Here is a 27,844-nt window from a genome sequence, read left to right as displayed (position 1 = left end):
CCGTTGTGATTGGTTGCACCCTGTTTTTGGTTTTCCAGTGTGAAGACAAGGGGTTGAGAGTTTCAGAATAAGTACTAGAGGCCAACCTGGTTTTTATAGTAAGTTCCAGGTCAGCCACTTTAACTTTGCTTTGGCCATGACAAGAAACACTGGCTTCTTCACAGTTTACACCCAGGGTGTCTGTTCATGTGTATTCATGTATATACAGATGCTCAGGCACACCCAGGATGACAGACAGAGAATCACATTGGCACCCACGCTGTCACTCCACACAGTTGCACACATGCACCGGCCACCATGAGAAAAGTGCCTCAGCACATTTGATTACACATCCCAGATTGAGGGAGGTCATTCAGGATGAAGGAACGGGAAGATTGTGTGGCAGAAAGGGAAGTGAAAGTTGAGCGTCCCACCCTGTCAGCAGGAATTGTGATATAAGGCATGGGTTTTGACAGACGCACAGATCCTATCAAAATGTCCAAGGGGCTTCTCCTCCTCTGGCTGGTGATGGAGCTCGGGTGGCTTTATCTGAGTAAGTGTTCTAGATGCTTCCGTTCTAGGCTCAGGGGAGGGTAGATTTTAGGGTAAGGAGGCTCTACTAAAGCCTGCCTCCTTCTCAACTTGCATTTTTATAGGATCTCTTCCTCACCTTATTATGCAGGGATTTTTTTTCTAGAGACGGATTTGGGTGTTTGGGGATGAAATAATCAGTGTAATTAACTGTAATTTCTAACCTAAGAAAAGACATAGAAACAAGGTATTAGATGAATGAGTGTAAACAATTTCATCTGCAGGCGGTACAAAGCAAGGGATGGGAATTTTGTTCTGCTAAGAGCTTTTGTTTCGACTCTTATTGTTCCCTTTGTGTTCAGGAGATTTTATTTGCTTTTTGTTTTGTTTTGCTGGCGGGGGGGAGGAGGGGGCTTCAAAATGAGCTCTTTTTCTCCTTTTCTTCTGTTCTTGGTTTTTGTTTTTGTTTTGTTTTGTTTATTCTGAGACAAGGCTTCTCTAGTATGAAGCACTGGCTATTCTGGAACTCAGTATGTACACGAGGCTGGCCTGGAAACCACAAACATCCACCTGTCTTTACCTCCCAAGGGTTGGGAGTAAAGAAATGCCTCACTGTGCCCAGCCCCTGTTTTTGCTTCTTGGAGACAGGATCTTACTGTGTAGCCCAGGCTGCTTAGAAGTCAACCATCCTTCTGTTGCAGCTTCCAGAGGGTTAGTATTACAGGTGTGTGCCATGTGCCTAGCTAAGGGAGGTTTCTCCTTTGAACATTGATACAGATGTGCAATTTGAATAGACATTCCGAGGTGCACAGCAACCACTCTGCTCAGTGCTGTAGTCCTCCTGATCACTGATGCTGACACTGTCAATATGTCATTCTGCCTCTCCCTCTTTCTCTCATTCTTGAATAGAGGTCAACCCAGGTCTCTGGTAAAGTTGAGTTTTTCCTATTCTAGCTTGCAGGCTGCTTTAGGGGTTCCGACTAACTTCTTATCTCTGAGGTTCCTGTGTTAGAGACCTTGTTGCCATACTAAGTGCTGGCTCTACTGCCTCTATCCACAGATACTCTGTACCTCCCAGAAGGTGGGAAAGAACTGCTTCATGTCCTGAATTTTGGTCCTTGATGCTATGAGTTCATAGATATTTCAGAGGTGATCCATGGAACAAAAGCAGCTGCTCTTGTTTTCAAATTGTCTCTTTGAAATTTACTTGGGCACTTTCTGTCTGTTTGTCTAAATATTTATTTATATTTATTTGAGATGGTGTCTATGTCTAACAATGTAACCCAGATTAGACTTCAACTTGATTTCTCCTGCCTTACTGCTCTGAGTGCTGGAATAACAGCATTGATCCAAGCAGTTTTGCTACTGTTATTGTTACATCCTGAAACTACAGAAAAAAATGATTACTGGAGTTTGTGTCCTCATGTCTCATCTGTGGCAGGACAGGAGTTGAATGGGCTTCTTCAACCTTGCTTAAAGGAACAACTGGAGAAGGAACAGACCAGCAGTGACAGAGAAGTTGCACTCCCACTGGGTCAGTGCAGATGAGAGACTCACCTGGTAGCTGTGATTTCTTTTCTCCCTGGTAATTTTTTAGCTGAAGGCATTGCTTCTCCTTCTGTTTCTGCATCTCATGTGTATGTTTCCTTATTCTGAAATGTTCAGATATCCTATGAAGTTCAGTTCATGATGTTTCTTGGCATATGAACTGTGGAACTCCTTTTGTGGCAAATATTGTTCTCTGTGCCTTGTGAAGTGTGGCTTTCCTCCAAGAACCCCGAAACACACACTGGCCTCTAGAGTGACGTTCACAGTGTCACCCTAATGGGGATTTTTCTGTCTCACCAAGCTCCTTGCTTCCTTTTTCATGTTAGTGATGTTTGGTTAGGTGAGTAACACTGAAACTTTTGGGTGAAAAGATAAAAACCATCATGAAGCTTAAATCCCTTTTGCCCTCTATGCCCAAGTCCAATCCTGTCCTTCCATCATGGAGGCACGGGTGCCATGAGCTTGATGGTCCTTCAGCAGATGCTTTCTAGGCATCTGCTCTACCACAGTCCACGGGAAGATGCAATGCTTTAGTTATTCACTTCACAAAAGAGACATTATCAGAATAAATGTGTATTTCAAACTTCCTAAATCATTTTTAACATCTCATCACAAACATGAAATGCATTAGTGAGATAGTAAAGCTAGCTAAGCTAAGATTGACTACCTGGTTCTGTGAACATAGTTCAGAATATCATATTGTACCCTATAAACACACACACACATATATGTATATATGTATATGTATATATATATGTGTGTGTGTGTGTGTGTAATTATTTGTCCATAAAGAGTAAAAAATGGGGACTAGAGATATAGCTCAGTGGTTCAGAGCTCTTTCTGCTTTTCCAGAAGTCCTGGGTTTAGTTCCCCACACTTACATGGCATCTTACAGTCATTCTTAACTCCAACTCCAGGGTTTCTGGTACTACCTTCTAGCTGCCATACCACTAGACACACATGTAGTATGCTCATGAAAACAGGCAAAATACTCATACATGTTAAATAAAAAAAACATACGTATGAATTGGATTTTTTAAAACTGGGTTTCTCTGTGTAGCCCTGACTGTTCTGGAATTCACGCTGTAGACCAGGCCATCCCCAAACTCACAGAAATCTACCTGCGTCTGCCTCCCAAGTACTGTGATTAAAGGTGTACCCTACCACTGCTCGACAAATAAATCTTTTTTAAAAAGAGAGTAAGGGGGATAGAGGCTGTGACTACATGCATAAAACCTACACAAGAGCAAGCCAGACAAAACCCTAGCATGAATGGTTGAACTGGTCATGAAGTCCAACCCCTAGGAAAGAGGCTGTTGGCAATTCCATTGATGGCTGCTAGGAGAGGAACCCTCAGTTCTTTCAGGGCTGTGACCCCTGGAGGCTGCCCACACTGTAGTAGATGGCTTTAATGGCCCTGCAGGCATGCACATACTAGAAATCCTAAGTGGACATAGATTTTTAAACAAGAGAGTATATGAAGTTTCAAGGCTATGGAGCAATGGGGGAAAAACTGGAAGAGAAAGAATGGAAGACAGATCTCATCAAATATACATTCTATGTGTGAGTGAAATTATTAAACAATTTTAAAAAGAAATGTGTAGCCACCCACAGCTACATGAACCAGGTTCCTGAAAGGGGGGCTGCAGCTGCATGGGAGAAAATGGCAAGAGAAATAATGAGACCAAGACAAAGATAATGATCAAGGCCCAAAGTTTACTTATGAGTCTGAGCTTATGGGGGCAAGGGGAGGGGGGTGGATCCCATTCCCCACCACGCCAGGCCAGGATCTTTAGTGTCAGGAGAACAGGTTCAGCCTCTCAGCAAGTAGCAGTGTCTTAGAGAAAATGGCAGAGGTGGCAGAACAATAGACCTATCTAGGTCGGAAGACTCCACCATAGGTGGTCTTGCTCACAGTGGCAGAACAGGTCTGAGCCAGCCTGCTCAAGGCTGGGGGAGGCAACAGAAATGAGTAAGTTAGAGCCAGCAAGATGGCTCAGTGTGTAAAGATACATGCTCTAGGGCAGTGGTTCTCAACCTTCCTAATGCCGCAATCCTTTAATACAGTTCTCATGTTGTGGTGACCCGCAACCATAGGATCATTTCTTTGCTACTTCATAACTGTAATTTTGCTACTGTTATGAATCATAATGCAAATATCTTTATTTTCTTATTGTCTTTTGGGAGTCACAACCCACAGGCAGAGAGCCACTGCTCTGAAGCCTGAGGGAAAAGGAATGGGTGAATTCACAAATGTTCTCTAACTACCACACACTCACTGTAACATGTATACATCTCTCGCACACATACACACACTACTAAGACTTAAAAGGAGAGTCAAGAAGTGCAAGTCCACAAACTCTTCCTAATGTTGTGTTACCTAAGCGAACGATCGCATAATCCAGAGGGAGCAATTCCCACCTCTATTTCTGGATATGGAGTAGGGCAATGGAGTCTACTACAGCAGCTGTCTTTCTTGTTAGAATTCTGTCTGGGCTGGGCAACCCATTTGAGACATTCAAATTAGCATCACACAATATCTACTTAGTGAGATGATGATGATGATGATGGTGGTGGTGGTGGTGGTGGTGGTGGTGTGTGTGTGTAGCACAGGTTTTGCGTGACACATATGACCTAGATCATAGGGTCTGGCCTCTTGATTTGGGAGCTTATTTACTGAATGATACTTAATATCTGAGCGTTTAAATCGGCAAAAGATCTTGCTAAGGAGAGTTATTTAGAGGTTTGGGGCCGCCTGTTACTAATTTTGGGATGGAAGCTTGGGGACTTAAGAAGTTCAACAGTACAGGCAAGCATTTGTGCTAAAGGAACTAGGGACACTCCCTCAGCTCCTGGACATTCCCTTTATGTATACACAAATGGTGGAGCATATTTGAAAGAATTTTGTGTAACAGCTTTCTCACTTTCTCCCGTAGCACCAGCTGCCTCAGAGGATACAATAATAGGGTTTTTGGGCCAGCCGGTGACTTTGCCTTGTCATTACCTCTCGTGGTCCCAGAGCCGCAACAGTATGTGCTGGGGCAAAGGTTCATGTCCCAATTCCAAGTGCAGCGCAGAGCTTCTCCGTACAGACGGAACAAGAATCATCTCCAGGAAGTCAATAAAATATACACTTTCGGGAAAGGTCCAGTTTGGTGAAGTGTCCTTGACCATCTCAAACACCAATCAAGGTGACAGTGGGGTGTACTGCTGCCGTATAGAGGTGCCTGGCTGGTTCAATGATGTCAAGAGGAATGTGCGCCTGGAGCTGAGGAAAGGTGAGCCAAGAACAGGGTTCAACTCTGAGAAAGAGTCCCGCGGTTTATGGTAACAGATTCATGCAGTGGGTTCTGGTGACAAGACTGTGCTTACCTGAGTAATGGGTAGAAAAGCTGCCTCTCAAATGATGAGCCACATAGTGTGGTTAGGGAAACCCACATACTAGTTATAGCCGGAACGACCACAGAAATGAATGAGGGATTCTAGCTGATAAAGGAAGAGTCAGACTGAAGATGGAAGGTACTATTCACCCGAGGGCTTTCTCTCACTTTGCAGAAATTTGTCTCAGTGTTTTTGGGGCCTCTGAATTTTTATGGAAACCATACTGATCTCTCTCTCTCTCTCTCTCTCTCTCTCTCTCTCTCTCTCTCTCTCTCTCTCTCTTCCTTTCTTCATTTCTTTTTTGCATATTGATTAATTTCCAAATAATAAGAAAAATTATTGTGTGGACTGAATAATATCCGTGGATCAGTTTTAGCCTACAAGCAAACGATTTTTGATTCCTGGCAGAGGGAGGAGGGTATGCCATTGGGCACCACCTCTGGCACTTCTTATGCTTTCTTTTTCCATTCCTATCCTGTGTTTTGGGTAAAATTTGGGTTGTGAAGGGACTCATAAAGATTAGGATAGAACAGAACACTTGGAGCATATGGCTGAGGTGTGTGAACAATAGGCACCTTTAGGACATGTCTCAGCCAGAGCTTCTTAGATAGGATTGGACTTTGCCTCTGCATCAGCATCTCCTGGGAGATTCTTGGGTCTTAGGATTAACATAGTGATGTCTTGGAAGGCTTGGTCTGGATGGCCGTGTTCTAGGTTGCCAGCATGGCTCTCATGTGTTCTAGAGTTGGAACTAGATGCTTTTAATTAGTGAGCCTCATGAACATTCACACACTTAACTCTTACAGCAACTGTGTGATATAATGAAGAGGGAAGAGAAGTTGGACTAAGTTAAGTTCAATAAACTTTTCTTTCCTCTTCTTTGAACACAGTGTTTCCTTGTGGTCCTGATAATTTGGTGGGAGAACCAGACATTAAGCAAACAAAGAAACACATAGTTACAAAAATACAATAGATGCCACAGTGATCAAGAATTGGGGTGACTTGTTACTGCATAGAAGAGAGCTCCTTTTAGCTGAGATCTGAGAGTTAAGTAAAGGCTAGCCTACAGAAGAGGACCAGCAGTAGAAGTGGGGATAGGGTCCAGCAGGTGCAGAAATTGCTACAGCTGGAAGATCGTGGTACAGTGAAAGAAATAGAGAAAGAAAGAACCGAGGAAAGGGAGAAGGCTCTCTTCCAGCAACATGTGATTGGAAAGACAGAGTGCAGGTGGTATCTTAAAGAGCAATGAGCAGGGCTAGGTTGTTTGTTTGTTTTATCTGATGAACAAGGAGGATAGAAGTTGAGTTTTGAGCAGGACATGGGCACAATTAGATTTGTGATTTTAATCAGATTTCTGTAGCCAGAGTCTGACAAATAGACCAGAAAGGACAGAAATGAAAGTGAGAAACTCAGGTGTGGTGAAGAATTCAGGCCAATGAACCAAGAGAGACCAACAGAAAGGATGGGAAGGGAAAGATCTTGGATTTGTTTGTGGTGTTTCCCATTCCTATCTCTACTTGGTGACCGATGCATCTTCTGTTGGTTACAGCCACAACAACCAAAAAACCAACAACAACCACCCGGCCAACCACCACCCCTTATGTGACCACCACCACCCCAGAGCTGCTTCCAACAACAGTCATGACCACATCTGTTCTCCCAACCACCACACCATCCCAGACACTAGCCACCACTGCCTTCAGTACAGCAGTGACCACGTGCCCCTCAACAACACCTGGCTCCTTCTCACAAGAAACCACAAAAGGGTCCACCATCACTACAGGTGAGGATTGTCTGTTGTTTTCCTTCTGTTTGTCAGATATTGTGTGGTTTCCTTGAAACAGGACTCTTCTACAGCGGGCAACCCAGTGACCTGCACGTGCACTCATGTGTGTGTGTTTCTTTTCCCTTTATGTTTTTGAAAAGTCAGCATTTTGGGTTCTCCACTTGACCTCTGAGAGCCTTGCAGAATCTGTGTGTTGAAGGTTATTCTAGGATAAACTCTAGTCAGGGTTGGACCTATCCTCTCAGGAACAAAATCTCTGAGTGTTTGAGATTTGTTGAAGTGAGATGGCTAATTGGTGCCTTAAAATTTGTAAGAGGAGGGGTTTCATGATATCCACTTCTTTCCAACTGTGGAAAGAGACGTTTCTTAGTAGTGTAGCCACTGGGAAGCTGCCCATGCTGCTGTAAATAGTCCATCACCTATGCTCCTGTATGCAACTCTAATTGACTCAGTGGAGCACTCATGCACACACATACATATACACATAAACATACACACACGCATATACACACATACACAACACACACACAGACATACATACATACACACACACAGACACAGACATACACACATATACACCACACATATACATGCACAACATACACACTCAAACATAGAAATATACACACATACACAACACACAGACATATACACACATACATGCATATACACTCATACACAAGCACACATGTATCTACATACATAGACATACACACATACATGTACACATGTTCACACAAACATAGACATATACATGCACACATACACAGAAACAGAGAGAGAAGAGAGAAGAGAGAGAGAGAGAGAGAGAGAGATTGAGAAGAGGAAGAGATCAGCAAGATTGGGAAAGAATAAGACAATATAATGGGGTGAGTATAATAAAATGTATTATATGCATATATCAAAATGTAATAAACCCATAATGTGTAATTAATATACACTAATAAAACCTTTTAAAAGAATGTTAGATATATTCCTTGACAGTAGATCAGTTTTATCCTTGTTTCTTTTTTTTTTTTTAAGATTTATTTATTTATTATATGTAAGTACACTGTAGCTGTCTTCAGATACTCCAGAAGAGGGCGCCAGATCTCGTTACGGATGGTTGTGAGCCACCATGTGGTTGCTGGGATTTGAACTCTGGACCTTCGGAAGAGCAGTCGGGTGCTCTTACCCACTGAGCCATCTCACCAGCCCTTATCCTTGTTTCTTGACATCTTTCTATTTTCTTCTGAATTTTTCCCTGTTCCTGAATCTGGTAACACTGGGTGACCTGCTCCAGTGTTTGGGGGCTTGTTAAAGCTTAATAATCAGAAACAAGTGTACCACCACTGCCTGGCTATAATTTTCTATCTATCTATCTATCTATCTATCTATCTATCTATCTATCTATCTATTATCTATCTATCTATCTATCTATCTATCTATCTATGTTTGTTAATTCTAAAAATCATTTTTAATTATTGGGAAAAACTAGAAATGTATCAATTAGAACAAAGATGTTGATAAAAATAGCCCTGACTCTCACCACCCACTGCGCTGTTGATACTGTTATTATTACTTTTTAGTAGCTTAAAAACTTTTTTTTTTCTGAATCAGAAACTCTGCCTGCATCCAATCACTCTCAAAGAAGCATGATAACCGTATCTACAGACATAGCCTTACTCAGGCCCACAGGTATGCAGAACTTACCACCTGTATCTTTCCTTCTACCTTGGGCTGGGGAGAGGCAAATATGGAATAAAAGTGATCCAGAGATGAGCCCAGTCCTATGTGCCATGGTGTCTACCTGGCACATGTTTGATATCAGAACAGTGTATGTCATTGCTTCCTTCCCATGGCTTGGAGGTAGGAGAGTGTCTTAGTCAGTGTTTCTATTCCTGCACAAAACATCATGACCAAGGAGCAAATTGGGGAGGGAAGGGTTTAATCAGCTTACATTTCCTACACTGCTGTTGATCACCAAAGGAAGTCAGACCTGGAACTTGAAGCACGTCAGGGAGCAGAGCTGATGCAGAGGCCATGGAAGGATGCTATTTACTGGTTTGCTTAGCCTGCTTTCTTACAGAACCCAAGACTACCAGCCCAGGGATGGCACCACCCACAATGGGCCCTCTCCCCTTTATCACTAACTGAGAACATGTCTTACAGCTGGATCTCATGGAGGCATTTCTTCAACTGAAGCTCCTTTCTCTGTGATAATTCCAGCCTGTGTCAAGTTTACACAAAGTCAGCCAGTACAGAGGGTGAGGGAAGAGAGAGGAGGGAGTGCAAAGAGGGAGGAGGGAGAGCACCCTCTTTAATTCATGGAGTCTAGGAAGGGCATGTAGCATTTCTGGTATGTTTACCACTCACCACACTTCGGGCTAGAATTGAGGATGTCTTTGTTCTCTCTTGTCTTCCAAGGCTCTAACCCTGGGATTCTCCCATCCACTTCACAGCTGATGACACAGAAAACAAGTGAGTTTGGGACTTGTCAGCATTGAGGTCAGGGAGGTCTCTCTGCTGCTCAAGTGGTTTGCCTCTGGCCATGAGACCAGTCCGATGTCTGCCGGTGGGTCTTGGAATCAGCTATTTTGGTTCCACTGTGGTTGTTTCCCACATCCTCCAGCTCATTGGGAGGAAAGTGAAACATCCTTGCCTTCTGCTTTCTGCTTCTTTCTGAGGCCCCTCTCTCAAGGCCTCTCCTTTTCCTTTGCAGTTTCTCATTCAAAGCCAGGGATAGTAGTTAAAAAAAAAAGATTACTTTTCATTTTTCACCCTGTTTTTTAGTTTAAATCTTACAGAACTTATGCCAATGTGCTTTTGTAAAGGAGACTAAAAGAATGGGAAATGAAATTTTCTTATACATTTTTATCCTAAGTTCCTGCCACTTTTTTCTAATCCAACCCATACTACTACTTGGAACATTCTAGATGATTTTGAAATATTGTCTTATTGATGTGTATATGAGCCTCCCCCGCCCCCATTGAGAGTAACCCTATCAAATTTATCTTTGTATTGATGCTGTAAACTTTAGGGTCTTTGAGATATGCAGTCTTCTTGTTTGTAACTGGCACAAACCCCATTATCTGAGCTCTCTTAATTGCTTTCATTCTTTCTTTCTGTTTCCCGTAAAACCCTTGTCTTAGGGTTTCTATTTCTGCACAAACATCTAGAAGCTAGTTGGGGAGGAAAGGGTTTATTCAGCCTACACTTCAATGCTGCTGTTCATCACCAAAGGAAGTCAGGACTGGCTCTCAAGCAGGTCAGGAAGCAGGAGCTGATGCAGAGGCCATGGAAGGGTGTTACTTACTGGCTTGCTTCCCCTGGCTTGCTCAGCTTATTTTCTTATAGAACCCAAGACTACCCAGTCCAGGGATGGCACCACCCACAATGGGTCCTCCCCTCTTGATCACCAATTGAGGAAATGCCTTACAGCTGGATCTCATGGAGACATTGCCTCAAGGGAGGCTCCTTTCTCTGTGATAACTCCAGCTTATGTCAAGTTGACACACAAAGCCAGACAGTACAGCTCTATGACGTGACCATCCAGTAGACAAAGATCTAACTTGGGACAAAAATGGTCCATTCTTATACTCTATACATTTATATAAAATTTCCTTAATTTGCTATTACAGTGTGCTGTGATGTACACACCAAGGTCAGAGGGCAACTTTGTGGGGTCATTTCTCTTCTTCCACTGTTGTCTGGGTCTAGGTGGGTGAACTTTTCCCGTTATCCCATTGGCCCCTGTGATGCATTTCACAAGGATTTGTTTACATGTATGTACATGTGTCTGAGTGAGTGAATGCCACATGTGTATGGGTGCTCATGGAGGAATTGGATTCCTTGAAGCTTCAAGCATAGGCAGTGGTGAGCCACCAGTGTGGGTGCTGACAACTGAATCTGAGTCCTCTGGGAGAGCAGAACCTGAGTGCAGTTGCTGAATCCTACAAGATACATTTGAAAAGGGCATCCTTCTAAGGCTTTCCCATTGGCATGAGCATGCCGCTGGCTGTTGTTTCGCTTATCAGTTTCTATCTCGAATGCCTTCTCTTGCACAGACTCACCGGTTCTGTGATCTGTAAGTCAGATAGCAGCAGCACTTCAGCTTCTTTCTGCCCTGAAGCCTGCAAACAGTAGCCAGGCCTGCCATAACGCCTTGCTATTCCTTATCCTTTTTTCTTGTGTATATCATTGGAAAAAATATATTTAGTGATTCCACACAAAGCTTTTGCATTCAGTTTTATTCACTTGATTTTTACATCAGACCACCTTCGTTCTCAATCTGTGTAGAGATCTGCCTTGTCATGTTAAGCTGCTGCATGTGATTTCACTACCCATTGACTGGCATTTCTGTTGCCCCAGAGTTCTCATATTATAGACAGCATAACTGCACTTCTTCCTTCAGCCCATATCCTTCCTTAAGTAGCTATGCAAGTGTTTCTTTAGGAAGGCTGATAATGGAGTAGAGATGTTATGTTGAAAAATGTACACTATTAAATTTAATAGCTACTACCAAATTGTCCTTGGGAAAGACTGAGCCAATTTGTTTTTCTGCCCACAGATTACCCACTTCTCCATAGCCTCCCTGCACTTGATCCCATTTGTTCACTTCGTCCTTTCAGTCTCCCAAGAACATGTCATCTTGTTCCTCTCTTTTTCTGATTAACAGAGTGGGAGCATCTTTCTCTGTGTTTATTAGAGAAAATGTCTATCTTTTAACTGTGAGGGGGAGGTAATGTGGCACCACTCTTAGAGACTCAGAAGATAGGATTGGAGGGGACAGACAAGACGGAGGGAGGAGAGATGATGGGTCTTAATGTAGGACTATAAATCAAGAGGAGCTGTGCAGGTCTGATGTTGAAAACCTTTGACTTGCACCAACTCATGGAGGGATGTTTAGAAATCGGAATTAGGAGTTCATAATTTAGGGGAGATAGGCTGTTAAGAATCATCATTCTTTGTTCATGGGATGGATAAAGGTGGGTACTGTTTTTTAGTGAGAGAGAATGAAAGGAGAAAGTTGATAGAGGATGAGAAGAGAGTTCACAAAACTATTACCTTTTATTCTGTGTGAATCTTAAACTGCTTTATATTAAGTTACAAGAGATCAAGACATCCTGATGTTTCCCTTGCTATACTGTCCCTGATAATTGTCGTTTCATCTCTCTGTGGCCAAGTCCAAACAGACAGAATTTCTGCTGCCCTGTCTGTGGGCTACAGTGCGAAAGAGGACCATGTTGTAGCAAAAGTCTGTCTCTACGTCAAATGACATTATGGAAGGAACTGGGATTCACTTAGCATATATTAGGTGCTGGGCCAAATAAGGCATTTTCATGAACTACTTCATTTAAGGTCTGTTTGGTAGATAATCAGAGTCTTGTTTTACTGAAATGTCTTAGGATTACACAGCTCTCAGGTGGCAAGTCCAGGAAGTCTGCCTCTAATAGCTAGGTCTTAGCTATTAGACCTTGTTTTATGGTTTGAACATCAATTATTTGAGGTTCTCCAAAAGTTCATATGTTAGGGAGCTGGATCCCCAGCTAATGATGCTAGCTATTTCATGCACATGTGTGTATGTGTGTGTGTGTGTGTGTGCATGTGTGAATACATGCCACATGTGTGTGAGTTCCCACAGAGGCCACAAGAAGGCATTAGATCCCCAGGAGCTAGAGTTACAAGGAGTTGTAAATCACCACTTGGATTCTTGGAACTGGACTCCGGTCCTCTTGAAGAGCAGGAAGTACTTTTAATAGCAAGGCTGTTTCCCAGTCCCTAGTGGTGCTATTTTGGACGGTTCTGGAATACTGGGGAGACAAAAAGTAGCTGGAAGAAGTAAATCATGTGAATATACTTTGGGAGTATCCAGCCTCTCACCCTGTTTTTGTCTGCTTACTGTCTGCAAAAGATGAGTAGCCTGATCTGCCATATAAGACTCTTGAAAACTTCTGCAATGCTCCAAATGGTTAAGAATTATAATTCAATTGTAAATACAATGAAAATAACAATAAAATCTCTGAAGAAGGTTGTACATAGGTTTCCTTTCCTTTTCAGATGTAGACACTGTAGGATTCTCCAACCCCAATCCTTTGTACATAGCAGAAGCATGTGACATGTTTCCTAGTTATCCCTCTTGACTATGGGTCCCTCAATCCCTTGTCCTAGTGTTCCTTGAATCCTTCTACATAACCTCGGTCTTAGTTAGGGTTTTACTGATGTGAACAGACACCATGACCAAGGTAAGTCTTACAAGGACAACATTTAATTGAGGCTGACTTACAGGTTCAGAGGTTGAGTCCATTATCACCAAGGCAGGGACATGGCAGCATCCAGGCAGGCATGGTACAGGAGTCTCTGAGAGTCCTACATCTTCATCTGAAGTCTACTAGCAAAATACTGGCCTCCGGGCAGCTAGGAGTAGGATCTTAAAGCCCACACCTACAGTGGCACACCACTTCAACATGGCCACACCTTCTCCCACAAGGCTGCAACTTCTAACAATGCCACTCCCTGGGCTGAGCATTACACAAAATATAACAGCCTCCAACAAGGGTTAAAAGAGCTCTTTGGGAGGCTAACATCACATGGTTATACCACCATTTTGTAATGATTTCTTTTCATTTTTAATAATTTCAGGTGAGTTACTTTCTTTGACCTTTGCTAAATCAGTTTCCTCAAAATACAAAATGTGGTTGATAGCGGTGCTTCTAGCAGGGCTGTTGAGAGAGGAAATGCACGAGATGGAGACCTAGTCTATAATTATTGACTGGTAAATGATAGTCATCGTGAAGGATCCTTCTTCTCTGATCCTTTACATCCCTGCTGCCACTCACAACCCTCCCTTTTAGGCTAGTGGAGAGGGGTAATAAGAGGCCATTTACACCTGCTTTTGGCTTAACTCCACATTCTTGCTAAGAACATAGAACATGGTTTTATGATATTTTTAAAAGTGCTAATCACACTAGGGTAACAGCAGACAAGTGACAAATTACAAACTCTGAGAGGTTTCAGAAGCTTTTAAAATCTTCCAGTTGTAATTCTCTACCATTAGACAGAGTGAGATTTTGAAAGCTTTCAGAGCCTCCTTTCTAGACAGCTTTGTAGACCTTTCGATCACTGCTTTTATTGCTGCTGTGGTGGCAGGTGGGATCTTTAGTCCCCTGTTGCTTCTTGGTTGCTTTGTCCTTTTTGTATTTCTCAGCCTGTGGAGATTCTGATTTACAGTTGAGGAGTGGAAATCAAGTCATGGCTTAAACAAACAAACAAACAAACAAACCTGCAGTCCAGTTCTCTATTCAAGGACTTCTAGATTTATGGAATTTATTTTATAAGGCAATTGTGTGTACGTATATCTTCTAGGTCAATGTTCTCGAAGTTCAAAGTGTTTGGTCTTCAGTGGAAGCCTTACTTGAGGTGGCATATTCTCACCTGCTCTGTCTTGCTATGTGAAACAGATTGGTGTCCGAGATCAGACAGCTACATAAACAGAGAGCCAGGACTTTCTACCACATTTCAGGGATCTTCGTTTTAACTGTAGATCTAAAAACATGAGACTGGGAAGCAGCATAGAGATGGAATATTTGAGGAATAGTGGAAATCTGATCTCAAAAAGGGCTAGCCTTAAAAAACAAAGAACAAGAATAACAAACCTTTCAAATGATATTTAATATGTGTGAGTGTGTACATGAGCACACATAGTGTGTATATTCCTTAGGGTGGGGTCAGAGCCTGTGAATGAGAAAGCCAGATGACAGCCTCAGCTCAGAGTCATCTTCAAGTCCACCATCCTCCTCTTTTTGAGACAGAGTCTTTCATTAGCCTGGGGATTACCAAGTAGATTAGTCTGTTGGCTAATGAGCCGCAAAGATCCTCCTGTCTCTGCCCTTCAAAGGATAATAACAGAAAAAAACCAATACAAAGCTCATTATAAGTTCAAAGCAACAGTTTCACATGGCCTTGCTTTATCATAGTGCACACCTGTAGCTTCATCCTTGGATCTGACCTAGAATGAATGTTTTTCCTTGATCACAGATCTGTCCCAAGCCTACTTGTCTTTTTAGTGTAATTAATGAAAACTCAGTATATTCTTTATTATGAAGCCTTTATTAAATTATTTGAATTAAATCAGGGATCCTATAAAGTCATTAGGTTTATTTATTTATTTATTCATTTACTCACTTACTTTTCATTCAGACCACAGCTTTCTCTTCTTCCAACCACATGCCCCTCTCCACCTCCACTGCTCCTCCCTTTCTCTTCAGGAAAGGGGAGGCCTCCCATGGATAGCCAGCCCTGGCATACCATGTTACAGTAGGACTAGGTGCATCTTCTTCTATGGACACTAGACAAGGCAGCACAATAAGAGAAATGGTCCCGTAGGCAAGCAACAGAGTCAGAGACAGCTTCTGCTCCTGCAGGTAGGAGTCCTGCATGAAGACCAAACTACACAACTTTTACCTATGTGCAGAGGGCCTAGGTCTGTCCCATGCATGCTATCTGTTTGGTGGTTCAGTCTCTGTGGGGCCTTATGAGCCCAGATTAGTTGATTCTGTAGGCTTTCTTGTGGTGTCCTTGACCTCTCTGGCTCCTATAATCTTTCTTCCTCATCTTTCACAGGATTCCTCAAATTTCACTTAATGTCTGGCTGTGGGTCTCTGCACCTGTTTCCATCAGGTGCTGGGTGAAGCCTCTCTGATGACAGTTATGCTAGGTTCTTGTCTTTAAGTAAAGCAGAATAGCATTAGTAGTATTAGGGGTGGGCTCCCTCTCATGGCATGGGTCTCAATCTGGTCTGATCATTAGTTGGCCACTTTAAATTTTTGCTTCATTTTTAATCCTGCACATCTTGTAGGCAGAACAAACTGTAAACTAAAGGTTTTGTAGCTGGGTTGGTGTCCTTATCCCTCAATTGGAAGTCTTGCCTACTCATAGGACATGGCTGGTTTGGGCTCCATATCCTCCACTGCTAAGAGTCTTAGCTAGGGTTACCTTTATAGATTCTTTGTAATTTCCATTGCCCTTGGTTTCTAGCTCATCCCAGAGATGCCCCATCCCATTCCAGTTGTTTCTTCTAATACTCTCTCCCTCTGTCCCTCCTGTTGCCATTTCCACCTATACCCTTATCCCTGTCCAGTTCCATGCCCTCCACCCACCACACCAACCCCATCCACCCATGTTGTCTATTCCATTTCAAGAGCTAGGTTCTTAAGTAGGCTTGATTCACAGGCCAAGCTATTTAGTTTATTTATTAAGTACTAGGAACCATGTGTGTTTTCAGAGTAGGGAATGACGTTTTTTGGTTGTGCCTGAAGGAAAATTTTTCTCGAAAAGTGTGGAGGGTTTATTAGAAGGGAGCAAATCTGGAGGCAGGCAGGCTATGCTGTCAACCACTACAATGCTTGAAATAAGAGAACATCTGGGTTAGAATGGTGGTAGCATTGTTGATAGAAAGGGTGGGAGTCAAAGTCATTTAGGAGTCTGAATTCAGTGCATGTCTGGTGGTCAAAACAAGACTGCAGGTTAACAAATTCTCTATACCTAGAAGACTAGAACAATGGGAAATGTTAACTAGTAAAGGAACCCACATGGAGAAGAATGCAGTTTGGTAGATCTTGACTTTGAAGTGCTTCTGAACACTGTCTGGTTGTCAGCTGTGTGCCAGGGATGATGTAGTTGTGGGGCAGGGATATGTGCTTTTAATCATTGGCTCTTCTTTCTGACCAGAATAATTACTCACAGGGTAAGTGCTGAGCAAGAGCTTGCTAGAATGCCAGTCCTTTCTTGTATATTATATCCTAAGGGATAGTTCAAAGCCAGAGATGTAATTTTGGAAGTTGGTGCGAATAAACGACACTTATCAAGTACTTATTATAGGCAAGAGCTGGGTTCAGGACTTTCATCCATTATTTCATTGTAAGACATTGTCTTGATCTACAGGGAAGAGCTGGTTATTTTGTCCACTATATAGACAAAATAGGTTTAGAAAGACTAAGAAATTTGCCAGAGTTTCAAGTATAGGTCTTTTTGATTCTTTGAACCAGGACAATTACATATTTTATTGTATTGAAAATGATAGATGTGGGGACTCAATGAAGTTCCTGTTGAGTCACCTACAAATGTTGTGAGATGATAGCTAGATGAAGAGAGGAATGAAGAGAGACAAAAGGAAGACGTCCTCTCCCTCTCTCACATTAAGGGAATAACATTTGGAAGTGAAGAAAAGCCAGCCAAGGCAACAGAGAGGAAGTTGCAAAAACACGGGTGAACTCCAGAGAGCAGAAGATCAGAGTAACTGTTACTAAATGTGTGGGTCACAACCTCTGTCTCAACAAGTTAGGGTCAGTTCTTCCACCCTTCCTCATAAGCCAAATTCAAGAGCTAAAGTAAAAGCAAGAAGCAGAAAAAGGAGATTTATTAAGTGAGGCCACATTGAGAAGAGGGACAGGGAGATCCGGTGCCTCCTCCTCTCCCTAGTCCATCTTCAGGGTCCTAAAGTGATGGTTTTAATCCAAGGCAAGAAGTATGCACAACTAAGTCTAGGTGTGGTTGCTTGCCCATCACTGTCTCAACTCCAAGTCAACCTTGTAAGGACAAGTTGTAAGACCTTCTCCAGAAGACAAGCTCTTTCTCTGGCTACTGCTAGGGCTTCAGACATTTCTTCTCCAGGCAGGAGACTTCTGGGGGTTGGGTAGGGAGTACAATTTCTTGGGGTGTGCTGTTTTACTAGTCTGATAGCCAAAGAGAGGAGCCTACTTTGAAATGTTCAGTCAGTTGCTATCTACTAGAGTTATTCTGTTGCTGGATGTTGTGGCAAAGAACTTTTATCCTGTTATCCAACTGCATCTGCCTACTAGCTTTGTCTCTTCTGTCCAACACCTTTCCAGCCTTGGGCAGCCACAACAATACTCTTAACTTTTATGCAATCAGACTTTTAGCTTCCACACACAAACAGAAACACATGATATTTGATTTGTGTGTGTCTGTCTTTACTTCTTTTTGTTTTTCAATTTTTTTATTAGATATTTTCTTTATCTACATTTCAAATGCTATCCCAAAAGTTCCCTATACCCTCCCTTCGCCCTGCTCCCCTACCTATCCACTCCCACTTTTTGGCGCTGGCATTCCCCTGTACTGGGGCATATAAAGTTTGCAAGACCAAGGGACCTCGCTTCCTAATGCTGGCTGACAAGGCCATCTTCTGCTGCATATGCAGCTAGAGACACGAGCTCTGGGAGTACAGGTTAGTTCATATTGTTGTTCCACCTATGTCTGCAACCCCTTCAGCTCCTTGGATACTTTCTCTAGCTCCTCCATTCAGGGCCCTGTGTTCCATCCAATAGATGATTGTGAGCATCCACTTCTGTATATCAGGGTCCTTTGAGCAAAATCTTGCTGGCATATGCAATAGTGTCTGGGTTTGGTGGCTGATTATGGAATGGCTCCCAGGTGGGGTAGTCTCTGGATGGTCCATCCTTTCATCTTAGCTCCAAACTTTGTCTCTGTAACTCCTTCCATGATATTTTGTTCCCTATTCTAAGGAGGAATGAAGTATCTACACGTTGGTCTTCCTTCTTCTTGATTTTCTTGTTTTGCAAATTGTATCTTGGGTATTCTAAGTATCTGGGCTAATATTCACTTATCAGTGAGTGCATATGAAGTGACTTCTTTTGTGATTGGGTTACCTCACTCAGGATGATATCCTCCAGATACATCTATTTGTCCAAGAATTTCATAAATTCATTGTTTTTAATAGCTGAGTAGTACTCCATTGTGTAAATGTATCACATTTTCTGTATCCATTCCTCTGTTGAGGGACATCTGGGTTCTTTCCAGCTCCTGGCTATTATAAATAACTTAATACAATGTCTTGTCATGTCAATCATGTTACCAATGAAAGATTTTTTTTATATTTAAAGATTTTTTTATTCATGTGTATGTGTTTGCCTTGTGTTTGTCTGAGTTCATGCTGTGTGTGTGTGTGTGTGTGTGTGTGTGTGTGTGTGTGTGTGTAGTATGTGTGCCTGAAGAATCCAGAAGAGTGTTTATCTTCTGGAACTGAAGTTATAGGCAATTGTGAAGCTTTCAGTCAAGATGCTGGGAACCAAACGTGAGACCTCTGGAAAAGGAGCAAATGTTCTTAACCACTGAGCTGTCTCCATTTTCAGATCTCTGCGCGTGAACATGTTTGGCTCTGTTTCGTGGCTACTCTGGGAACGCAGATAACTCTTTTTTTTTTTTTTAATATTTTATTATTACGTATTTTCCTCAATTACATTTCCAATGCTATCCCAAAAGTCCCCCATACCCTCCCCCCCACTCCCCTACCCACCCACTCCCATTTTTTGGCCCTGGTGTTCCCCTGTATTGGGGCATATAAAGTTTGCATGTCCAATGGGCCTCTCTTTCCAATGATGGCCGACTAGGCCATCTTTTGATACATGTGCAACTAGAGTCAAGAGCTCCAGGGTACTGGTTAGTTCATAATGTTGTTGCACCTACAGGATTGCAGATCTCTTTAGCTCCTTGGATACTTTCTCTAGCTCCTCCATTGGGGGCCCTATGATCCATCCAATACCTGACTGTGAGCATCCACTTATGTGTTTGCTAGGCCCCAGCCGAGTCTCACAAGAGACAGGGTCCTTTCAGCAAACGTTTGCTAGTATATGCAATGGTGTCATAGTTTGGAGGCTAATTATGGGAAGGATCCCTGAATATGGCAGTCTCTAGATGGTCCATACTTTTGTCTCAGTTCCAAACTTTGTCTCTGTAACTCCTTCCATGGGTGATTGTTTCCAATTCTAAGAAGGGGCCAAGTGTCTACACTTTGGTCTTCATTCTTCTTCAGTTTCATGTGTTTTGCAAATTGTATCTTATATCTCTTTATACTAAGTTTCTGGGCTAATATCACTTATTAGTGAGTACATATCATTTGAGTTCTTTTGTGATTGTGTTACCTCACTCAGGATGATGCCCTCCAGGTCCAACCATTTGCCTAGGAATTTCATAAATTCATTCCTTTTAATAGCTGAGTAGTACTCCATTGTGTAAATGTACCACGTTTTTTGTATCCATTCCTCTGTTGAGGGGCATCTGGGTTCTTTCCAGCTTCTGGCTATTATAAATAAGGCTGCTATGAACATAGTGGAGCATTTGTCCTCCTTACTGGTTGGGACATCTTCTGGATATATGCCCAGGAGAGGTATTGCAGGATCCTCGGGTAGTACTATGTCCAATTTTCTGAGGAACTGCCAGACTGATTTCCAGAGTGGTTGTACAAGCTTGCAATCCCACCAACAATGGAGGAGTGTTCCTCTTTCTCCACATCCTCTCCAGCATCTGCTGTCACCTGAATTTTTGATCTTAGCCATTCTGACTGGTGTGAGGTAGAATCTCAGGGTTGTTTTGATTTGCATTTCTCTGATGATTAAGGATGCTGAACATTTTTTCAGGTGTTTCTCAGCCATTCCTGAGAATTCTCCTCAGGTGAGAATTCTTTGTTTAGCTCTGAGCCCAATTTTTTAATGGGGTTATTTGATTTTCTGGAGTCCACCTTCTTGAGTTCTTTATATATATTGGATATTAGTCCCCTATCTGATTTAGGATAAGTAAAGATCCTTTCCCAATCTGTTGGTGGCCTTTTTGTCTTATTGACGCTGTCTTTTGCCTTGCAGAAGCTTTGCAGTTTCATGAGGTCCCATTTGTCAATTCTCGATCTTACAGCACAAGCCATTGCTGTTCTATTCAGGAATTTTTCCCCTGTGCCCATATCTTCAAGGCTTTTCCCCACTTTCTCCTCAATAAGTTTCAGTGTCTCTGGTTTTATGTGGAGTTCCTTGATCCACTTAGATTTGACCTTAGTACAAGGAATTAGGAATGGATCAATTCGCATTCTTCTACAAGATAACTGCCAGTTGTGACAGCACCATTTGTTGAAGATGCTGTCTTTTTTCCACTGGATGGTTTTTGCTCCCTTGTCAAAAATCAAGTGACCATAGGTGTGTGGGTTCATTTCTGGGTCTTCAATTCTATTCCATTGGTCTACTTGTCTGTCGCTATACCAATACCATGCAGTTTTTATCACAATTGCTCTGTAGTACAGCTTTAGGTCAGGCATGGTGATTCCACCAGAGGTTCTTTTATCCTTGAGAAGAGTTTTTGCTATCCTAGGTTTTTTGTTATTCCAGATGAATTTGCAGATTGCTCTTTCAAATTCATTGATTAATTGAGTTGGAATTTTGATGGGAATTGCATTGAATCTGTAGATTGCTTTTGCCAAGATAACGATTTTTACAATGTTGATCCTGCCAATCCATGAGCATAGGAGATCTTTCCATCTTCTGAGATCTTCTTTAATTTCTTTCTTCAGAGACTTGAAGTTCTTATCATACAGATCTTTCACTTCCTTAGTTAGAGTCACGCCAAGGTATTTTATATTATTTGTGGCTATTGAGAAGGTTGTTGTTTCCCTAATTTCTTTCTCAGCCTGTTTATTCTTTGTGTAGAGAAAGGACATTGACTTGTTTGAGTTAATTTTATATCCAGCTACTTCACCAAAGCTGTTTATCAGGTTTAGTTCTCTGGTGGAATTTTTAGGGACACTTATATATACTATCATATCATCTGCAAAAAGTGATATTTTGGCTTCATCTTTTCTAATTTGTATCCCCTTGATCTCCTTTTGTTGTCGAATTGCTCTGGCTAGGACTTCAAGTACTATGTTGAATAGGTAGGGAGAAAGTGGGCAGCCTTGTGTAGTCCCTGATTTTTGTGAGATTGCCTCCAGCTTCTTACCATTTACTTTGATGTTGGCTACTGGTTTGCTGTAGATTGCTTTTATCATGTTTAGGTATGGGTCTTGAATTCCTGATCTTTCCAAGACTTTTATCATGAATGGGTGTTGGATCTTGTCGAATGCTTTTTCTGCATCTAACGAGATGATCATGTCGTTTTTGTCTTTGAGTTTGTTTATATAATGGATTATGTTGATGGATTTCCGTATATTAAACCATCCCTGCATACCTGGAATAATCCTACTTGGTCAGGATGGATGATTGCTTTAATGTGTTCTTGGATTCGGTTAGCGAGAATTTTATTGAGTATTTTAGCATCGATATTCATAAGGGAAATTGGTCTGAAGTTCTCTATCTTTGTTGGATCTTTCTGTGGTTTAGGTATCAGAGTAATTGTGGCTTCATAGAATGAGTTGGGTAGAGTACCTTCTACTTCTATTTTGTGGAATAATTTGTGCAGAACTGGAATTAGATCTTCTTTGAAGGTCTGATAGAACTCTGCACTAAACCCATCTGGTCCTGGGCTTTTTTTGGTTGGGAGACTATTAATGACTGCTTCTATTTCTTTAGGGCATATGGGACTGTTTAGATCGTTAACTTGATCCTGATTTAAGTTGGTACCTGGTATCTGTCTAGAAATTTGTCCATTTCGTCCAGGTTTTCCAGTTTTGCTGAGTATAGCCTTTTGTAGAAGGATCTGATGGTGTTTTGGATTTCTTCAGGATCTGTTGTTATGTCTACCTTTTCATTTCTGATTTTGTTAATTAGGATGTTGTCCCTGTGCCCTCTGGTGAGTCTAGCTAAGGGTTTATCTATCTTGTTGATTTTCTCAAAGAACCAACTCCTTGTTTGGTTAATTCTTTGAATAGTTCTTCTTGTTTCCACTTGGTTGATTTCGCCCCTGAGTTTGATTATTTCCTGCCATCTACTCCTCTTGGGTGAATTTTATTTCCTTTTTTTCTAGAGCTTTTAGATGTGTTGTCAAGCTGCTAGTGTGTGCTCTCTCTCGAGTTTCTTTTTGGAGGCACTCAGAGCTATGAGTTTCCCTCTTAGAAATGTTTTCATTGTGTCCCATAGGTTTGGGTATGTTGTGGCTTCATTTTCATTAAACTCTAAAAAGTCTTTAATTTCTTTCTTTATTCCTTTCTTGACCAAGGTATCATTGAGAAGAGTGTTGTTCAGTTTCTATGTGAATGTTGGCTTTCCATTATTTATGTTGTTATTGAAGATCAGCCTTAGTCCATGGTGGTCTGATAGGATGCATGGGACAATTTCAATATTTTTGTATCTGTTGAGGCCTGTTTTGTGACCAATTATATGGTCAATTTTGGAGAAGGTCCCATGAGGTGCTGAGAAGAAGGTATATCCTTTTGTTTTAGGATAAAATGTTCTGTAGATATCTGTTAAGTCCATTTGTTTCATAACTTCTGTTAGTTTCACTGTGTCCCTGTTCAGTTTCTGTTTCCACAATCTGTTCATTGATGAAAGTGGCGTGTGGAAGTATCCAACTATTAATGTATGAGGTGCAATGTGTGCTTTGAGCTTTACTAAAGTGTCTTTAATTAATGTGGCTGCCCTTGCATTTGGAGCATAGATATTCAGATTTGAGAGTTCCTCTTGGAGGATTTTACCTTTGATGAGTATGAAGTGTCCCTCCTTGTCTTTTTTGATAACTTTGGGTTGGACATCAATTTTATTCGATATTAGAATGGCTACTCCAGCTTGTTTCTTCAGACCATTTGCTTGGAAAATTTTTTTCCAGCCTTTCAGTCTGAGGTAGTGTCTGTCTTTTCCCCTGAGATGGGTTTCCTGTAAGCAGCAAATATTGGGTCCTGTTTGTGTAGCCAGTCTGTTAGTCTATGTCTTTTTATTGGGGAATTGAGTCCATTGCTATTAAGAGATATTAAGGAAAAGTAATTGTTGCTTCCTATTATTTTCATTGTTAGAGTTGGCATTCTGTTCTTGTGGCTGTCTTCTTTTAGGTTTGTTGAGGGATTACCTTCTTGTTGTTTCTAGGGCGTGGTTCCTGTCCTTGCATTGGTTTTTTTCTGTTATTATCCTTTGAAGGGCTGGATTCGTGGAGAGATAATGTGTGAATTTGGTTTTGTCGTGGAATACTTTGGTTTCTCCATCTATGTTAATTGAGAGTTTGGCTGGGTATAGTAGCCTGGGCTGGAATTTGTGTTCTTTTAGTGTCTGTATAACATCTGTCCAGGATCTTCTGGCTTTCATAGTCTCTGGTGAAAAATCTGGTGTAATTCTGATAGGCTTGCCTTTATATGTTACTTGACCTTTCTCCCTTACTGCTTTTAATATTCTCTCTTTATTTAGTGCATTTGTTGTTCTGATTATTATGTGTCTGTGTCAGAAGCAATTTCTTTTCTGGATCAGTCTATTTGGAGTTCTGTAGGCTTCTTGTATTTTCATGGGCATGTCATTCTTTAGGTTTGGGAAGTTTTCTTCTATAATTTTGTTGAAGATATTTGCTGGCCCTTTAATTTGAAAATCTTTATTCTCATCAACTCCTATTATCCGTAGGTTTGGTCTTCTCATTGTGTCCTGGATTTCCTGGATGTTTTGAGTTAGGATCCTTTTGTGTTTTGTATTTTCTTTGATTGTTGTGCAGATGTTCTCTATGGAATCTTCTGCACCTGAGATTCTCTCTTCCATCTCTTGTATTCTGTTGCTGATGCTCGCATCCATGGTTCCAGATTTCTTTCCTAGGGTTTCTATCTCCAGCGTTGCCTCACTTTGGGTTTTCTTTATTGTGTCTACTTCCCTTTTTATGTCTTGGATGGTTTTATTCAATTCTATCACCTGTTTGGTTGTGTTTTCCTGCAATTTTTAAAGGAATTTTTGTGTTTCCTCTTTAAGGTCTTCTACCTGTTTAGCTGTGTTCTCCTGTATTTCTTTAAGTGAGTTATTAAAGTCCTTCTTAATGTCCTCTACCATCATCATGAGATATGCTTTTAAATCCGGGTCTAGCTTTTTGGGTGTGTTGGGATGCCCAGGACTAGGTGGGGTGGGAGTGCTGGTGCTGCGTTCTGATGATGGTGAGTGGTCTTGATTGCTGTTAGTAGGATTCTTACGTTTGCCTTTAGCTATCTGGTAATCTCTGAAGCTAGTTTTTATAGTTGTCTCTGGTTAGAGCTTGTTCCTCAGGTGATTATGTTAGCTTCTATCAGCAGACCTGGGAGACTAGCTCTCTCCTTAGTTTCAGTGGTTAGAGTACTCTCTGCAGGCAAGCTCTCCTCTTGCAGGGAAGGTGCTCAGATATTTGCTGTTCGAACCTGCCTCCTGGCAGAAGTTGTGTTCCACTCACCAGAGGTCTTAGGATCCGGTGGGAGATCCTGTGTGGGTCCTTTCGGGTGTCCAGAAACTCCATAGGCAAGGAACCCCGGTGCTGGAGTGGACCGGAAGTGACTTGTGCCCCTGATCAGGCCGGGTTATCTGCTTCCCTAGTTAATGCAGTCTCAGGTCCCCACAGATAACTCTTTGAAACACTGATTGTGTTTTCTTTGGGTATATATTCAATCAGATCCCTGGATCAGATGCTAATTCTATTTTTAGTCTTTAAGGAATCTATATCATTCTCTATAATGGATGCAGATTTACAGACCCTTCCAGCCGTACATAAGAGCTCCTTCCCCCATCTCTGATTCTAGAGGGAGTAGGGTAAGATTTCTCTGGGGTCTGGATCTGTGTTTCCTTGAGTAGTGATGAACATTTTCCCATACTCATGGAAATGTGTATTTCCTCCTTTAAGAAGTGCAAATATAGGTCATTATATTTTTGCAAGGTACAAATTGTATTTGTATGTTTTTTGAGTCCATTTTTATTTTAGATGCCAATCCATAATCACATAATAGTGGGATGAAGTTTCTCCTGTTTCTTTGTTGTACAGATGTTTAATTTGGTGATTTTTGTCTTTTTGTTGTTGTGTTTGTTTGCTTGTTTTGTGTTTGTTTTTGGTTTTTGCTTTTGTGACATGCACACCGATGGCCAAAACAACTTTATCCTAAATTATTTCCCCTGTTTTTAATTCTGGTTATCTCATATCTTACATTTTAATCTTTGGTATAATGCAAGTTGGTTTTTGTGTACAGTAAAAGATATATAGGAAAGGTTCTTTTTATGAAAATCATACCATGAGATTCTAGTGAATATTTTCCTGGAGATGGGGAGGGGCACTATTCAACCCAGTACCATTTTCCCCTTCAGAATTAGATTACTAGAAGGTTCAGGGAGTCTCTTGTTCTGCAGTACCTATACAAAGCTCAGGGCCTTTAGGATCTAAGGGTCTAAGAACAGATCACATGCAAAGCAGCAGTCTTGGTCCAGCTGTACAAACTGACAAGATGACTCCTCTATGATATGGTTGAGGGGGAAGTTTCTATTATAGATATGAGAGAAAGAACGGTCAGAGGTATCTGGAATCATTCAGAGCAGGGAGAGAAAAAAGTAGGCTGGTGAGAAGTAGGAACAGAGTAGAGAAGAAAGAGACTGAGACGGAGACACATATAAACACACACAGAAAGAAAGACAGACAGAGAGAGAGAGAGAGAGAGAGAGAGAGAGAGAGAGAGAGAGAGAGAGAGAGAGAGAGAGAGAGATTGAGAAAACCTGGAGTGGTGGAGGAAGCCTGGGAGCAGGAGAGAGTTCAGGGTAGGGATTTTGAAATGAGTAACAGGTACTTGTGATATGAAGAGAGCCAGGAGGCAAGCATGTGCTTTGGTAAATTAATAGGCACCATAGATAGCCATTTTCCCTTCTGCCTTTTGGAATTTGGGAAAATGGAATCTGACACTAGTCCCATCCCAGATGGCTGGCATAGTTATATTTCAAAGGGAAGAAAGAAACCACTGGCCTGTACCCTGTTGCTGTTTCACATCCAGCACTGTGGCCTTTAGAGTGTGTCCCTGGCCTCTCACATTTTATGAAGGTGGGAGAGGGACACAGGAGTGCTGTTTGCTATCATACTACAGCACTGGTGTTTGCAAAGTTTTCCTTATGTTAGACCATTCCAATTGAAAACAGACTAGCTCTGATAACCAACTGACCCAGGCTGGCTTTCTGTGTGGTGATGGCCTCAATTTCAACCTGAGCCCATCATGGATGATTACAGTACAATAGGATTTGGCAGAACAAAGGTAGGACTTCTTACCTGCAATTTCCAGCTGTGGAAGAGAATAGCAGAAAGGAACAGCAACAATAGCTTGGTCCTTACTGGATGAAAACCTGCTGCCTTCCCTCCTTGTGTTTTTTTTTTTTTTTTTTTTAATGCTCCCAGGAATTCAACAACCCAGTTTCTTCAAAGAACAAATAAGCTCTCTGGCACCAATTGTGCTACATAACCTTCTCCTTCTGTCTTAAGTGCTAGAAGGCTAGGGAAGGTATTCCAAGTGATTGAATCCAGTGGTTATTAGTGGTTATTAGGATGGATATTTTAACATTCACTCTCCCTGTGCTTTTTGTGTATATGTATGTGGTACGTGCATGTGAACATGTGGGTACAAGTACCTGTGCATTTATGCGCTGTGTGTGTGTGTGTGTCTGTGTGTGTGTGTGTGTCTGTGTGTGTGTGTGTGTGTGTGTGTGTAAGCAGGATGGTGACTGTCACCCCGTTTCTCCCCACCTTATTGACTTGAGACAGAGTTCCTCACTGAACAGAAAGCCCACTGGTTCCTCCAGTGTCTTAGTCAGGGTTTTATTGCTATCATGACACCATGACCAGAAAGAAAGTTGGGGAGAAAAGATTTATTTGACTTACATTTCCAAATCACAATTCATCATTGGAGGAAATTAAGACAGGAACTCAAATAGAGCTAGAAACTAGAGTCAGGAA

At 41.8% G+C, this 27,844-nt stretch overlaps 1 protein-coding gene across 1 annotated transcript in view; it reads left to right on the top strand.

Annotated features, from left to right (window-relative positions):
- The first annotated feature begins 474 nt into the window (after positions 1-474).
- The window catches only part of LOC110305943 (T-cell immunoglobulin and mucin domain-containing protein 4), a 36,967-nt gene continuing 9,597 nt past the window's right edge, over positions 475-27,844 (top strand). Inside the window, exons 1-5 of the mRNA XM_021178117.1 lie at positions 475-532; positions 4,995-5,336; positions 6,989-7,222; positions 8,825-8,902; positions 9,632-9,685. Coding sequence (XP_021033776.1) covers positions 475-532; positions 4,995-5,336; positions 6,989-7,222; positions 8,825-8,902; positions 9,632-9,685 — 766 coding nt within the window. The remainder of the gene's footprint in view (positions 533-4,994; positions 5,337-6,988; positions 7,223-8,824; positions 8,903-9,631; positions 9,686-27,844) is intronic.

Source organism: Mus caroli, unplaced genomic scaffold (genome assembly GCF_978045245.1).
Source record: "Mus caroli unplaced genomic scaffold, Mus_caroli_1 scaffold_13, whole genome shotgun sequence".
Classification (NCBI taxonomy): domain Eukaryota; kingdom Metazoa; phylum Chordata; class Mammalia; order Rodentia; family Muridae; genus Mus; species Mus caroli.
Note: the sequence above shows the minus strand (reverse complement) of the source record. Positions and strands in the feature narration are given on the sequence as shown.